This window comes from Rhinolophus sinicus, chromosome 2 (genome assembly GCF_057876585.1).
Source record: "Rhinolophus sinicus isolate RSI-liver-muscle chromosome 2, RSI-T2T, whole genome shotgun sequence".
Taxonomy (NCBI): Eukaryota; Metazoa; Chordata; class Mammalia; order Chiroptera; family Rhinolophidae; genus Rhinolophus; species Rhinolophus sinicus.
The window spans coordinates 102,395,132-102,408,529 of record NC_142502.1 but is presented as its reverse complement, the minus strand read 5'-3'; the positions used below and the strand labels follow the sequence as shown (position 1 = coordinate 102,408,529).

At 44.9% G+C, this 13,398-nt stretch overlaps 1 protein-coding gene across 1 annotated transcript; it reads left to right on the top strand.

Annotated features, from left to right (window-relative positions):
* The first annotated feature begins 7,725 nt into the window (after positions 1-7,725).
* PIM1 (Pim-1 proto-oncogene, serine/threonine kinase) lies at positions 7,726-12,993 on the top strand. The gene is made up of 6 exons (XM_019738850.3): positions 7,726-8,227; positions 8,334-8,440; positions 8,549-8,599; positions 8,691-9,057; positions 10,554-10,730; positions 11,496-12,993. Exons 1-6 carry the CDS (start codon positions 8,146-8,148, stop codon positions 11,651-11,653), a joined length of 942 nt encoding a protein of 313 aa, XP_019594409.3. The 5' UTR covers positions 7,726-8,145; the 3' UTR covers positions 11,654-12,993.
* The last annotated feature ends 405 nt before the right edge of the window (positions 12,994-13,398 follow it).

Here is a 13,398-nt window from a genome sequence, read left to right as displayed (position 1 = left end):
TAAATTAGACTGTACCTACCTCTCTAAGCCTTTGATTTAAGAACCTGGCAATCTTAATTTATAAAAGTGCTTTTCTGAGAAAGGCAAAATTTTGCTCTGCAGTCTGTATTTTTTAAAGAGCAAACAGCCACCTGTTTTGTTTTTTTCTTCATTATAATATATAATAAAAGTGGCAAGGGCAAAGATTAGGCAGGGGAAATTCACAGGGTCTTAGACATGTTCTTTCTTGGACTTAATTCAATTCAGTTTTTTAAAGATAATTATCTGTTTAGTACTTCCCAAAGGGAGCTATATGGTCTTAAAAAATTCACAATATAGTCTCTGTACTTGAAGAGCTTATGGTCTCATTGGGGAAACATGGGTCCTTCTATGGCAAACAATTAATGCTTGCTGCTCTTAAAGATGATGCTATGATGGCAGTGAACACTTAGATCTAACAAAAAGAATATGATTGTGTCAGGTACTAGTATAAATTATTATTGTGAGTTATTGGCTGGAGTGATCAGGGAACGCTGCAAGAAGTCCAAATGGCCTTGGCCTTGAGTTGGTCTGAAAAAATAGACTGAATGTGGTGATACATATGTAATTTGGGCTAAAGTATATAATCTGTGTTGTCTTTACAATCCTGCACAAGAGGACTGGCTATTTGCCAGCATAACTTTCATTCATAAGAGTGACTTGGAGACAATTTTGATGACTGCTAATGATACAATTTGATTCTCATCTAGTGAGTGGGCGTCTCTAATGAAGCAGTGTCACTGAACACAGAAGCAAGCTTAACCTATCCAGGGAAAACTAACACCATTTCTATAAAGAGGACAACACGGCTCTCGAGTTGTTGTAAGTGAGCAAGATTGTACATTCAAAGAATCTTTGACAAAGTTATACACTGAAGACCATAACGAGTGGTTCCGTATTTGTAGTATGGTTGTTCTAGTTCTGGCTGTGGTGAGCTGTCCATGTTTGTTTTAGCAGCACCCAACCTAAAAAGAGAACTAAAACAGAGTTGGAAAGAGGAAGTATATGTTGAAAATAGAAGTTTTTCCAAACTATTGAGTGGAGTTCATCCAATCATGTTAATGCATGTCTTTGTCATTTGAATCCTGAACACCCTATGTTTTAACCACAGTGTTAGCTACTATTCCTAAACCATATGCTTCAAGAGATGATTTGAATAGACAACCTTCCTAATTTTTTCTTTAATGAAGACTGATATAAAGTCTATCATCTTTTCCATCTCTTTCCTTTACCTTTTACATCATGACATCTGGAGGTCCTACTGATTTCTCTTTCTAGCTTTCTGCTTTGGATGTATTTAAAGAAACATTTCCCCCACCCCAGTTTCACCAAGGTGTAATTGACATACGACACTGATTAAGTTTAAGGTGTACAACATAATGATTTGACTTTCATATATCGTGAAATGATTACCACAGTAAGTTTAGTTAACATCCATCATCTCATATAGATACAAAAAAAAATGTTTTGTAATGAGAACTCTTAGGATCTACACTCTTTTTATATATATATATGTATATATATATATACATATATATACATATATATATATATATATACATATATATACATATATATATATATATATATATATATATATATATATATATATATATACTTTTTTTTAATTGGGGAAGGGGAACAGGACTTTATTGGGGAACAGTGTGTACTTCCAGGCCTTTTTTCCAAGTCAAGTTGTCCTTTCAGTCTTAGTTGTGGAGGGCGCAGCTCAGCTCCAGGTCCAGTTGCTGTTGCTAGTTGCAGGGGGCGTAGCCCATCGAACTGGCAACCTTGTGGTTGAGAGGACGCGCTCCAACCAACTGAGCCATCCAGGAGCTCAGCGGCAGCTCAGCTTAAGGTGCTGTGTTCAAGCTTAGTTGCAAGGGGCGCTGCCCACCATCCCTTCCGGGACTCGAGGAATTGAACTGTCAACCTTGTGGTTGGGAGCCCACTGGCCCATGTGGGAATCAAACCGGCAGCCTTTGGAGTTAGGAGCATGCAGCTCTAACTGCCTGAGCCACCGGGCCGGCCCCAGGATCTACATTCTTAACAACTTTCATATATACAGCAGTGTTAACTATAGTCATTATATTGTACATTATATCCCCAGTACTTACTTATCTATAACTGGAAGTTTATACCTTTTGATGACTGTCATACAATTCCCCCTCCCCCTGCCTTTGGTAACCACAGTTCTGATCTCTTTTTCTGAGTTTGTTTTGTTTGTTGGTTGGTTTTTAGATCCCACATATAAGTGGGATCATAGTGTATTTTTCTTTCTCTGACTTATTTCATTTAGCATAATGCCCTCAAGGTCCATCCATATTGTTGCAATTGGAAGGATTTCCTTTTTATGGCTGTATAATATTCCATTTTTTATACATCCCACAAATTCTTCATACATCTGTCGATGGACAGTTAGGTTGTTCCCATGTCTTGGTATAGCTAAAGAAACTTTATTCATTCATTTCCCATGTATTGGGCAATACAAAGAACATAACACAGAGCATCTTTTGCTTCAATTCCTGACATTTCTCACTGCGTTCCCTCTCTCCTTTCTACCTACCTATCTCTTACTCATCCTTTAAGATTCATGCTAAGTTCTAATCCTCCATCCTTCCCTGACTTCTTCAGCCTCCTCTGAACCCTGTCCTTGTGGATGATACTCTCAGTTAAAACTTAATCATCGAATACCTTGTTAAATTCCTTAAACTCATCTTGTGTTCCTTGGAAAAGAAGAATGGCATGGTGGGTAGGAGGTAGCTCTGCCACTTACATAGCCTGGGGCAAATTACTTCTGTTTCTCTTTATTTATCTGTAAATCAGTGAGGATAGTAAAACTGCCCATGTCATAGAATTTATATGAGGACCCATATAAAGTGCTTAGGAAAATGCCTAGCACATTTTTGATGCTCAGTCAATGTTGGGTGCTATCAGTGTGTCTCTTTTGCCCCTTTCACTCAATCATTTTCAGCACTTAGCCTGTATGCTCAATGAAAGGATGGTTTGTACCCTCAATACATTTATGATTTAGTTGTAGAAAGTAAATAAATACAGAAAAGTAAGGCTGTATACTATTAAATGACAAACAAGATACACAATAAACAAATGTTTTCATTAGCATCTTTTTAGTGCCTAGAAAGATGTACCACAAAATCTTTTTGAGCATTTTTCCCCCCTTTTACCTAGATGCACTTTGTGGCTTTTCGAATCTATAGAAGCAATTTTATTTTTATTTTTTAAAAGATGGCAGATGATATCCTTTCTATTCCTTTCTTTCTCTCAGGGTTTTTGTTTATGTGCCTGGTCTTTTTGATCTGAGGCATACATTTTCCTAGTCTTCTAATAAGATATTTTATAAGTTTCCAGGTTTCCTGTAGCCTTTATACATCCTAAACCACTCCTTTTTGTTTTTACCTATCCACTAATATTCAGGAGCTATAAAATCTTTGTGTACAGTGCCTTCAATAAATATTGATTATTTTTACTCAAATTGTCAGTACTGAATGTGTAAAATTCCAAAAAAAATCTAGGTTATTTTTATTTCTTTAAAAAAAAATGAATTGGAAATGAATTTAAATATACTTTACTGGATAAAAACTCCAACCTTGCTGAGGAAACTGAAAGCTGATTAAAAGAGATTTATAAACTTGAAACAAATGTCACATGTTATCAAGGACAAGAACCAGTTCTAACTTGACTGCACAGATTCCCCGACCATTCTGAAGTTGACACTCTGAATTTCCTAGCTGTCCATCACTACCACAATTGCTACAACTTAAAAAGGAGGCATTAGTCTTTTTAGAGTTAGACTGTTTCACGTCTTCCAGTCTGTAGTGATATATGTGAATATGGAATATATGTGAAATTTAAATTTTTCCAACATTTTTAAACTGTTGAAGTAATTGGAAATATTTTAAGATATAGAAAGAAGTATATTGCAATTGGCTTTCTCCAAATTTCCCTTTATTTCACCAAACGAAAGAATTAAAAAAATAATGGTGGTTTTTTTTGTGTGTGTGTTTTTTTTTAAGGAGGGCACAGCTCACAGTGACCCATGTAGGGACCGAACTGGCAACCCTGGTGTCATCAGCACCACGCTCCAACCAACTGAGCCAACTGGCCACCCCAATGGTGAATTTTTAAAAATTAAACTTTAAACTTAAAAAATTTACTAATTCTTTTTTTTTTCGGAGCGAAATAAGAGCTGCAGACCCAAATTATTTCTACCCACTTAATTGCAAATAGCTTACACAGACTTACACAGAAAAAGCTATACAGCAGGCCCTCCAATAAGATTGTTTCCTTCAATGCTGTTTTGTTATAACGTTGATGTGATACCTTAAAAAACTTATCTCTTAAACTTAACTCTTGTTTATATCAATTAACCTATGGTAAAATTGATTTCATTATGCGGTCCTTTCACTGCAATTCCATGAACCTGTCCATGATGTTACACGAGGACTTAAAGTGCAGACCTAGTTATATAAATGTATCAACTAGACTCAGAGATACTTTAAAAAACAATGTACAGGCACCCCATTCAAACTTATTCTAAACTTCTGTGATTACAGAAATTGCTGAAGTCATTCCTTTGACAATGGCTTGATTAAATCCATAGCAGGTAGAATATGGAAACCATCTAAGGATTAATTTGGCTATTGTTCAAGTTAACAATAACATTCTCCCCTTTCCAGAGAATTGTTAGCATAATCATGGCCTTTATCTTACCAAAAGCACTTGTCATTTAATAATTAGCATGATTTTTCTGAGTCTTTGAGACAGCACAGGTAGTGATTGTTTTTATTATTTAAACTATATTTTGGTGAATCAAAACATCAAGTTCCCTGCCCTCAAAAAATAACTTTTAATGCAAAACATACTTGAAGGTTTAATAATTATCTTTAAAAGCGGTTTTAAGTAAGTAAAAGCTCTTTTCCAAACAAGGTCCATGTTTTGCAACTTCCAGCTGTGAAGCACCCACCATATAAAGCAGGCATATTAAATGTTAATCACTTTAGCTCTAACTAATTAAATATTTAGGCCTGCAAAGATCTAGAGAAAGTGAAAAAGGTTGAACTTGATTTAATGTAGACAATTATTTTGAATTATATTCTCTCCAGAGATGATTAAAAATCAAACCATTTATCCTGAATTCCACCTTTGGAACCTCCAAAGTGCAAGACTATTCCAAAATTCTTCCCTTTTATCATCGTCATAATCAGAATCAGCATTATTGCCATATAGCTAATATTTATAAGTTCACTCTGTGCTAAGCTATGATGAGCATAATTTTGCTTTACATGCAGAATTTTGTTTCTTATAACAGCCCTATGAAGTAGGTGCTATTATTATCTCCATTTAGTCTAAAGCTGAGAAAGGTTAAGTATCCTGACGAATATCACATAACCAGTAGGTGCCAGATCCCAGATTTGAAAGCAAGCTAAATTAGTTTTTGAAGCCCTTGCTTCTAATCTTTATTTTATTTTGTCTAAGCCTGCTTAATTCACTTAAATTTAGTATAATTTAAATTGGACTTTAATTTGACTTTAATCATGACCTTTTTGTTGGGACCCATTTTGCTCTTCCCCTTCATCACCAAACGTTGGATTAAGTATACATTCAAGGAATAGGGAGACAACCTATAAATAATTGAAAAGTTCATTAACACAAAGATTAAAAAACTGCCAAATACATGATTGTCAGGGGAGTGGAGTGGACAGTGAACGAATACTTGGAGTTTGTTTAGCAATCTGGGTGGAACTACCATTGTATCCTGGTGGCCATAAAAGCTTTAAATAAAGTAGAGGAGAGGGCATTCTCAAGACAGGTTGACTGCTTCTGTAAAGGCAGAAAGTCTGGAAAGTGCTAAGTGAGTGGGAACAGGTGGGAAGAGTCCACCAGGGCTTGAGAAAAGAAAGAGCAGAGGAGATGGAAATGGGGTTCACATACATTTATATTTGATGTCTTAATACCAAGGACAGTTTTAGATCCTGATAAGAGGAAATGTTTGAATACTCTGGAGTTGAATTTGGGTCATTTCATCTCTTCCTCCCTTAGCTGTTGTATGACCCTGTGTCATTCTACTTATGTTTCATTTTCCTATCTGTAAAAAGGGAATAATTCTTGTTTCCTTGGGTCCTAGTCATCAAAAATGAATGAGTTAGGTCACAGTACACAAACAAAGGGAAAATATGTAATATTTTATAAGATAAAAAAAGTTGTGAAATATCTGGGCATTTTTATAAAATAAGCACTGTAGAAAACTTTTAATGAAACATTTAAATTCATTAATGATTTGTAGGTACACAGATCCTTCAACCGCCTATTTTTTTAAGTGGCAAGAACTTGAAAAAAAATTAAAGTGGGATGTAGTTGGCTTTCACTGACAATTCAATTTATGGATTACATAGAATTTTAATTTACTCATTTCACACGTCGTTATCAATTCTACATAGTTTAAAGGACAAAGGATGAAAGTCGAATTGGTCAGTTTTCCGTGTTATTTCCAGGGGGGACAGGGAGAGAGATTTCCTTTGAGACAAGGCTGGGTAGCCAACAATTTCTAGTATTGCCTGACTGGTAACAACAGGCTGATGAAAAGGTGAATCAATATAACGTGAAACTGATTAAATAAAGCGCACCCTCCCACCCTCGTTTTAGATGAGGAATTTTCCTCTCTCCCGCCCTTACGCAAAGGGCTGAGACAGCATCTGGCATCACAATACTAACATTTGTTTCGTGATTTCCTCTTCACCGGGTACTCAGACACACATCACTTCTTAGGAATCGGGATTCCTTTCTGCACTTTTAAAATAAAAATCTGCTTGAGAATCTGGGGGCTGATTCTTTTTACTGGCCGTGACATTCGCGATCTGGACCCCTCCTCCGAACAAGCGGAGTTCTCGCCCAGTTTTATTCCAGGCCTGTGCCACCTCCACTCCCTCCGTGAAACGCCGTGACTCACATCTTGCGGATCCTTCGCCCCCCACGCGCCCCCAACACACCAACCCCCGAGGACCCAACTCGAGCCCACAGTGTGTCGTCAACCCGCCCAAGCCGACTTGGAGGTCTCGGGTCTGAGTCACACAGAAAGACCACCCTCGTCGGCATCCCCCCACACACAGTCCCTCACACCCTGACGCGCCGGCCGCCGGGCCTCCCCGCCTGACACGCCAACGCCCGTCGTCTCTGCGTAACTTGTTATGCTCCAGCTCGAGCCCTTGACCCAAAAACCTCCGAGAAACGGAGAACCGCAGAGCCGGCCTCTGGCGGCCTTTGAAGGCTTTGTTATTGTTTGGGTTTGAATCGATACGCCCCTCCCCATCCTTCCTCCCTCGCGGCTCGACACCCAGCTCCCGCCTCCCCTCACACCCCGCGCCCCTCCCCCTCCATTTTGGCGCCTTTTCCTTCCCGCCACGTCGTGGCGGCGTCAGACCATTCTGACCGCGAGAGCTGGGCGGGGCGTGGGCGGGGCACGCCGTGTTATGCAGATCAGTCGGCTTCTGGTTGGCTGGAGATGCGCCGGCGGGGGCGGGGCCAGGGCGCGGCGACCGAGCGCGCGGGGGGGGGCCCGGGGGAGTTGCCGGATCCCGCCGCTTCCCCACCCCCTCTCCTCCCTCTGCAGGCCCAGCAGCCCGGCTCCCCGCCTAGGCCTCCCAGAGAGGCCCCGCCTCATCCCCGCCCGCCCGCGCGCCCCCCCCGCCGGCGCGCTCCGCCCCTTTACTCCTGGCGGCGGGGCGAGCCGGGTGTCTGCTGCAGCGGCCGCGGTGGCGGAGGAGGCCCGAGAGGACTTGGCGGCAGCGGCGGCGGGACCAGCAGCAGCAGCAGCAGCAGCTACAAGCCCCCTGTGCCGCGGCCCTGCCACACGAGTCCCACGAGCCTCCTACTCTGTCGCTCTCGGCGCTGCCTGACCTCGCCGGCCAGTCGGCCAGCCGCCAGCCTCGGCTGCGCCCCCAGTTGTCCTCCGACTCGCCCTCGGCCTTCCGCGCCAGCCGCAGCCACAGCCGCAACGCCACCCGCAGCCCCAGCCCCAGCCGTAGGCACAGCCACCGGCACAGCCCCAGCCCCAGCTCCTGCCGCAGCTCCTCCAGACACAGCCCCTACGCCGACACCCTGGAGGTTGGGATGCTCTTGTCCAAAATCAACTCGCTTGCCCACCTGCGCGCCGCGCCCTGCAACGACCTGCACGCCACCAAGCTGGCGCCCGGTGAGCGTCCCCCCCAACCCGGGGATGGTGGAAGGCTGAGCCCCCAGGGTGGGAGCTGGGGGCTCGCGGGCCGGCACTAAGTCCTCTGTGTTTCCCCCTTTATTAGGCAAGGAGAAGGAGCCCCTGGAGTCTCAGTACCAGGTGGGCCCGCTACTGGGCAGCGGCGGCTTCGGCTCGGTCTACTCAGGCATCCGTGTCGCCGACAACTTGCCGGTGAGTGGGCGCCCCGCTGTGGGGAGGGCGCTCTGTTGGGGGGCGCACGGGTGTGTTTTGGCCCCGGCGAGGAGGATCTAACGGATACTCTCCTGGGGTGATTTTCAGGTGGCTATCAAGCACGTGGAGAAGGACCGGATTTCCGACTGGGGAGAGCTGGTGAGTGCCCAGGAGGGAGCGACCCCCAGTGTGGGTGGGTTGGGGGGCGCCCTCCGACTCCCGCCCTAATGCAGCTCCCTCATCTCCGCAGCCCAATGGCACCCGAGTGCCCATGGAAGTCGTCCTGCTGAAGAAGGTGAGCTCAGGCTTCTCCGGCGTCATTAGGCTCCTGGACTGGTTCGAGAGGCCCGACAGTTTCGTCCTGATCCTGGAGAGGCCGGAACCGGTGCAAGACCTCTTCGACTTTATCACGGAAAGGGGGGCCCTGCAGGAGGAGCTGGCCCGCAGCTTCTTCTGGCAGGTGCTGGAGGCCGTGCGGCACTGCCACAACTGCGGGGTGCTCCACCGCGACATCAAGGACGAGAACATCCTCATCGACCTCAATCGCGGCGAGCTCAAGCTCATCGACTTCGGGTCGGGGGCGCTGCTCAAGGACACCGTCTACACGGACTTTGATGGTGAGCCAAGGCTGGGAGGGAGCTGCCCAGGTGACTCGGCCTGGCCTGGAGGCCCCGGCCAGCTTCCCTCTCCGGCCCTTTGTAAAGGTCATTGGGCCGCCTGGCTCCATGCTAGCAGGGGTGGGGCGAAGAGAGCTTCCCCGCGTAGTAAACCCGGGTATTTCAAGCCAGCTGAACCCGTAGTGTTTCTGGCATGATTTTATATTTTAAGTGGAATTCAGTGGGTTCCAAGCTTTCCCGATGAATAAGAGGTTGTGGGCAACCGGCCGTAGCCCAGATTTCTGAAGTCTGACCCAGTTTCCCCGCCAGTAAAAGGACGGGAGGGGGAAGAGGGAGGAGAGAGCGGGAGAGATGAAAATTGATGCCTGTTTTGTGATTTTTTTTTTTTTTAAGAGTTTTCTGTAAGGTAGTTTCTAGAGCTGCAGTTTTTTTCACCCCTTTGATCTACGGACGGATAAGAAATAGAAACAGTAGTTTCACTAAATAATTCATTTTGTTGAATTTGTGTGTGTGTTGTGCGGTGAGGGAGTCGAGAATGAATGTTGTGAAATAAGATCTCTTGCTGGTTTGAAAATTAGTTGGGTGTCTCCGCAGAGAGGATGAAAACCTATCCTAGGGAGGGGCTTGGAGCGGGTTCTTTCAGAAAAGATGGAATGGAGAGCCTGACATCAAAGCAAAGTAGGGCGGGTCATCATCTGAGCGGCTTAACCTAACAAACGACAGCCTTTCAAAACTTGTGACTGGGGCTTGTGGTTTGTGTTTATTTGCCCTTGGAGGACGCTGGGTTGGGCTGCATTTTTTTGTATTTAACAGTTAATGGCTGGCCGGGTCCTCCCATGTTTTTTCCTTTGAGTCTTTGCTGCCCCCTGGTGAGCACCAGAGGGATGGCCTCCCCTTTTTTTTTACAACCCAAAGTTTGTAAACAGGAATCACGTGGTCTGAAACCAGCTCTGCAGCTCTGTCTACCTTTCCAGTGTGGGGAGGAAAGGTTGTGGGTGTCTTCCCCCTGCACTCAGAGGGCGGGGAGGAAGGCCTCCCAAAGGGCACCCTGACTTAGGGTATTGTGCAACAGTCCCCACCTAGCTCATAGATGAGAATCCCACCCCAGCTCCTGGGCAACCTTTAATGCAGTTTAAGGATAGTCTGGAATACCTCCCTTGATTGTTCAGACATTCATCTCTTCATCCCATTGTGGGTGGTCCTGCCACATACAGGCCTCAGGCTTTGGGTCTGTGGCCACCCATGTTTGTTTCTTGGAGCAGTTTGTAAAAAAATTCGGTTTATGGTTGGCCTGGTAGAGCGGTGGGTAATGCTTTGGGTTGGAGAGATGCCATAAGCTGCTTATCCACTCTTTTGAGCCTAGGAGGGAAAATGGAGTTCACCCAGCTCCTGAGAGAAGGGAGGTGATGCTTTTTGAGTTACTCAGCTTACCACTAAGTTGCTTTGTGTCTTATTTTCTCTAAAAGCTTGTTTTCCTTCCTATTCCCCCGCCTCAGGGACCCGAGTGTATAGTCCTCCAGAGTGGATCCGCTACCATCGCTACCATGGCAGGTCTGCGGCTGTCTGGTCTCTGGGGATCCTGCTGTATGATATGGTCTGTGGAGATATTCCTTTTGAGCATGATGAGGAGATCATCAGGGGCCAAGTCTTCTTCAGGCAGAGGGTCTCTTCAGGTAACTTCTGGGAAGCCCCTTGGTGAGAAAGCAGGAATCACAAGGCGGTTAGTCCTTTGAGGACAGTCTTTGAATTCTGGAGAGCTTGACTCCAGGAGATGCCAGCCGACCTTTGGCTTAGCAGAATCCTCGGCCAGTGATTCACCCTGGAGAGCTGGCCCCTAGCAATCTAATAGTTAGCATTTGAGCATTCCTTGGGAGGTCGTAGGAAGAGCAAGTGGAGAGTGTTAAGAAAAAAAGACCATTTAGTTTTGATGAAAGGTTCTTTAAAGTACCAACAGAGCCATCCTGGTGCTTCACAGCCCCTGGCTGTTTTGCCAGGGAGTGAAAAGTTGAGGGCTCTTTGAGCCTTCTTTCTCCCTTAAGGCAGGCTCTAAATATTGCGGTTCCAGTGACCTCATTGTGGGTGGTGTTCGTATTTGTAAGTTGGTAGGTGAATTGAATCACCTCATCATGCTCACTGATGTCTCATCAAAATCCCTTGTCATCATCTTTCCTATTTCTGGTGAGTGGGTGTCGTGGGAAAGGCCCCAGCTATTGAAGTTTGAAAACCACAGGTTTAAGAGGGGAGCTGGGGTTTTTTTTTTTTTTTTAAGCTGAAAGCAGACTCCAGATGTTAATACCTTCTCATTAAAGAATATGAGTTCTAGAAAGTATGTGGTCTCTGGACCCCAGACTTGTGAGCCCCTGGGAAGCAAATTGGGAAGACCTTTGCATTACACAAACAAGTTGAATCACTCATAACCTCTGTCTTGTTTTCTGCAGAATGTCAGCATCTCATTAGATGGTGCTTGGCCTTGAGACCATCAGATCGGCCATCCTTCGAAGAAATCCAGAATCATCCATGGATGCAAGATGTCCTCCTGCCCCAGGAAACCGCTGAGATCCATCTCCACAGCCTGTCGCCAGGGCCCAGCAAATAACAGCTTTTCCAGTAGGTCCTCCCCTCCTGTCAGATGTTGGGGGAGGAAGCTTCTGTTTCCAGCTTCCCGAGTACCAGTGACACTTCTCGCCAAGCAGGACAGTGCTTGATACAGGAACAACATTTACAACTCATTCCAGACCCCAGGCCCCTGGAGGGTGCCTCCCGACAGGGGAAGAGACTCTACTCTCGGTGTCCTAGGCCTCAACTCCTTGTAGATGCTCTCTCCTCATAGGTGTCCAGCCAGCATTGTTGGACTCTGCAAAATCCTGGGGTGGGGGGGTGGGAGTGGGTCAGAACCCTGCCATGGAACTGTTCCCTTCATCATGAGTTCTGATGAATGCGCGATGGGTCAGGTAGGGGGAAAACGGGTTGGGGTGGGATAGGACTAGTACCATTTTAAGTCCCTGTCACCTCTTCCGACTCTTCTGAGTGCCTTCTGTGGGGACTCCGGCTGTGCTGGGAGAAATACTTGAACTTGCCTCTTTTACCTGCTGCTTCTCCAAAAATCTGCCTGGGTTTGGTTCCCTATTTTTCTCTCCCTCCCCTCCCCCCATCCTTCATATGAAAGGTGCCATGGAAGAGGCTACAGGGCCAAACGCTGAGCCACCTGCCCTTTTTCTGCCTCCTTTAGTAAAACAGTGAACTGGTCTTCCTTTTTGGTTTTTACGTAACTGTTTCAAAGCCAAGACCTCACACAAAAAATGCACAAACAATGCAAATCAACAGAAAAACTGTAAATGTGTGTACAGTTGGCACGGTAGTGTACAAAAGGATTGTAGTTGGTCTAATTTTTAAAAATTTTGCCTTTAAGTTATTTTACCTGTTTTTTTTTTTTTTCTTTTTGAAAGATGCGCATTCTAACCTGGAGGTCAACATTATGTATTTATTTATTTATTTATTTGGTTCCCTTCCAGCTCCAAGCTTCCACGGCTGCCGCCATAGTTTTCTTTCCTTCTTTCCTCCTCTGACTTGGGGACCTTTTGGGGAGGGCTGTGACACTTGCTCTGTTCTTAGGGTGATGGGACTCAGGCAGGACAGCTGCTGCAGCTCCCTGACTGCTGTGGGGTGGGGGTGGGAGGGGCCCTGTCTGCTTACCCAAGTGTGGGCATGGGTTCCCAGGGTGATGGGGGAGGGGTGTCACTCACTTGTGTATATAGGATAGATATATGAAAACCAGTTCTGGATGGTGTGCCTTCCGGATCCTCTCTGGGGCTGTTTTGAGCAGCATGTAGCCTGCTGGTTTTACCTGAGTGAAATACTGTACAGGGGAATAAAAGAGATCTTATTTTTTTTTTTTTTTATACTTGGCGTTTTTTGAATAAAAACCTTTTGTCTTAACTTGTGGTTTCTAAGTGTTGTCCATGCAGAGGCATGCTAATTGCATTTATTGATCACTTGTATGTGTCCAAATCCTATCTTAGGAGGAAAAAGGAACTTTCAGCCTAAATCTGGTTCCCTTCCGTAGGACTTCTGGGATAGTCACTTTTCTGAAATGAATGTATGGCCAAAGAATGGAGGGCCAGTCCTGTGGACAAGATATGGCCTGAGGAGCCCAGTGGAATTCCAGTCTTTTCCTAATGCAAATTCTAGATCTTCACTAATACAGCACATGTGGCTATTTCCCAGTTGCGCTAGTCACATTTCATGAAATAGCCACTTGTGACTAGTGGCCCTGCAACTATAGCGCATTTCCATCATTGCAGAAAATTGTGTTGGACTTGGCTGGCCTAGAGATAATCAAAG

Bases quoted from the DNA above. Each gene is read 5' to 3' on its own strand.
- PIM1 (XM_019738850.3), top strand. From the start codon at position 8,146: ATGCTCTTGTCCAAAATCAACTCGCTTGCCCACCTGCGCGCCGCGCCC. The intron at 8,441-8,548 runs GTGAGTGGGCGC...GGTGATTTTCAG, and splicing joins GTGTCGCCGACAACTTGCCG to GTGGCTATCAAGCACGTGGA. The intron at 10,731-11,495 runs GTAACTTCTGGG...TGTTTTCTGCAG, and splicing joins CAGGCAGAGGGTCTCTTCAG to AATGTCAGCATCTCATTAGA.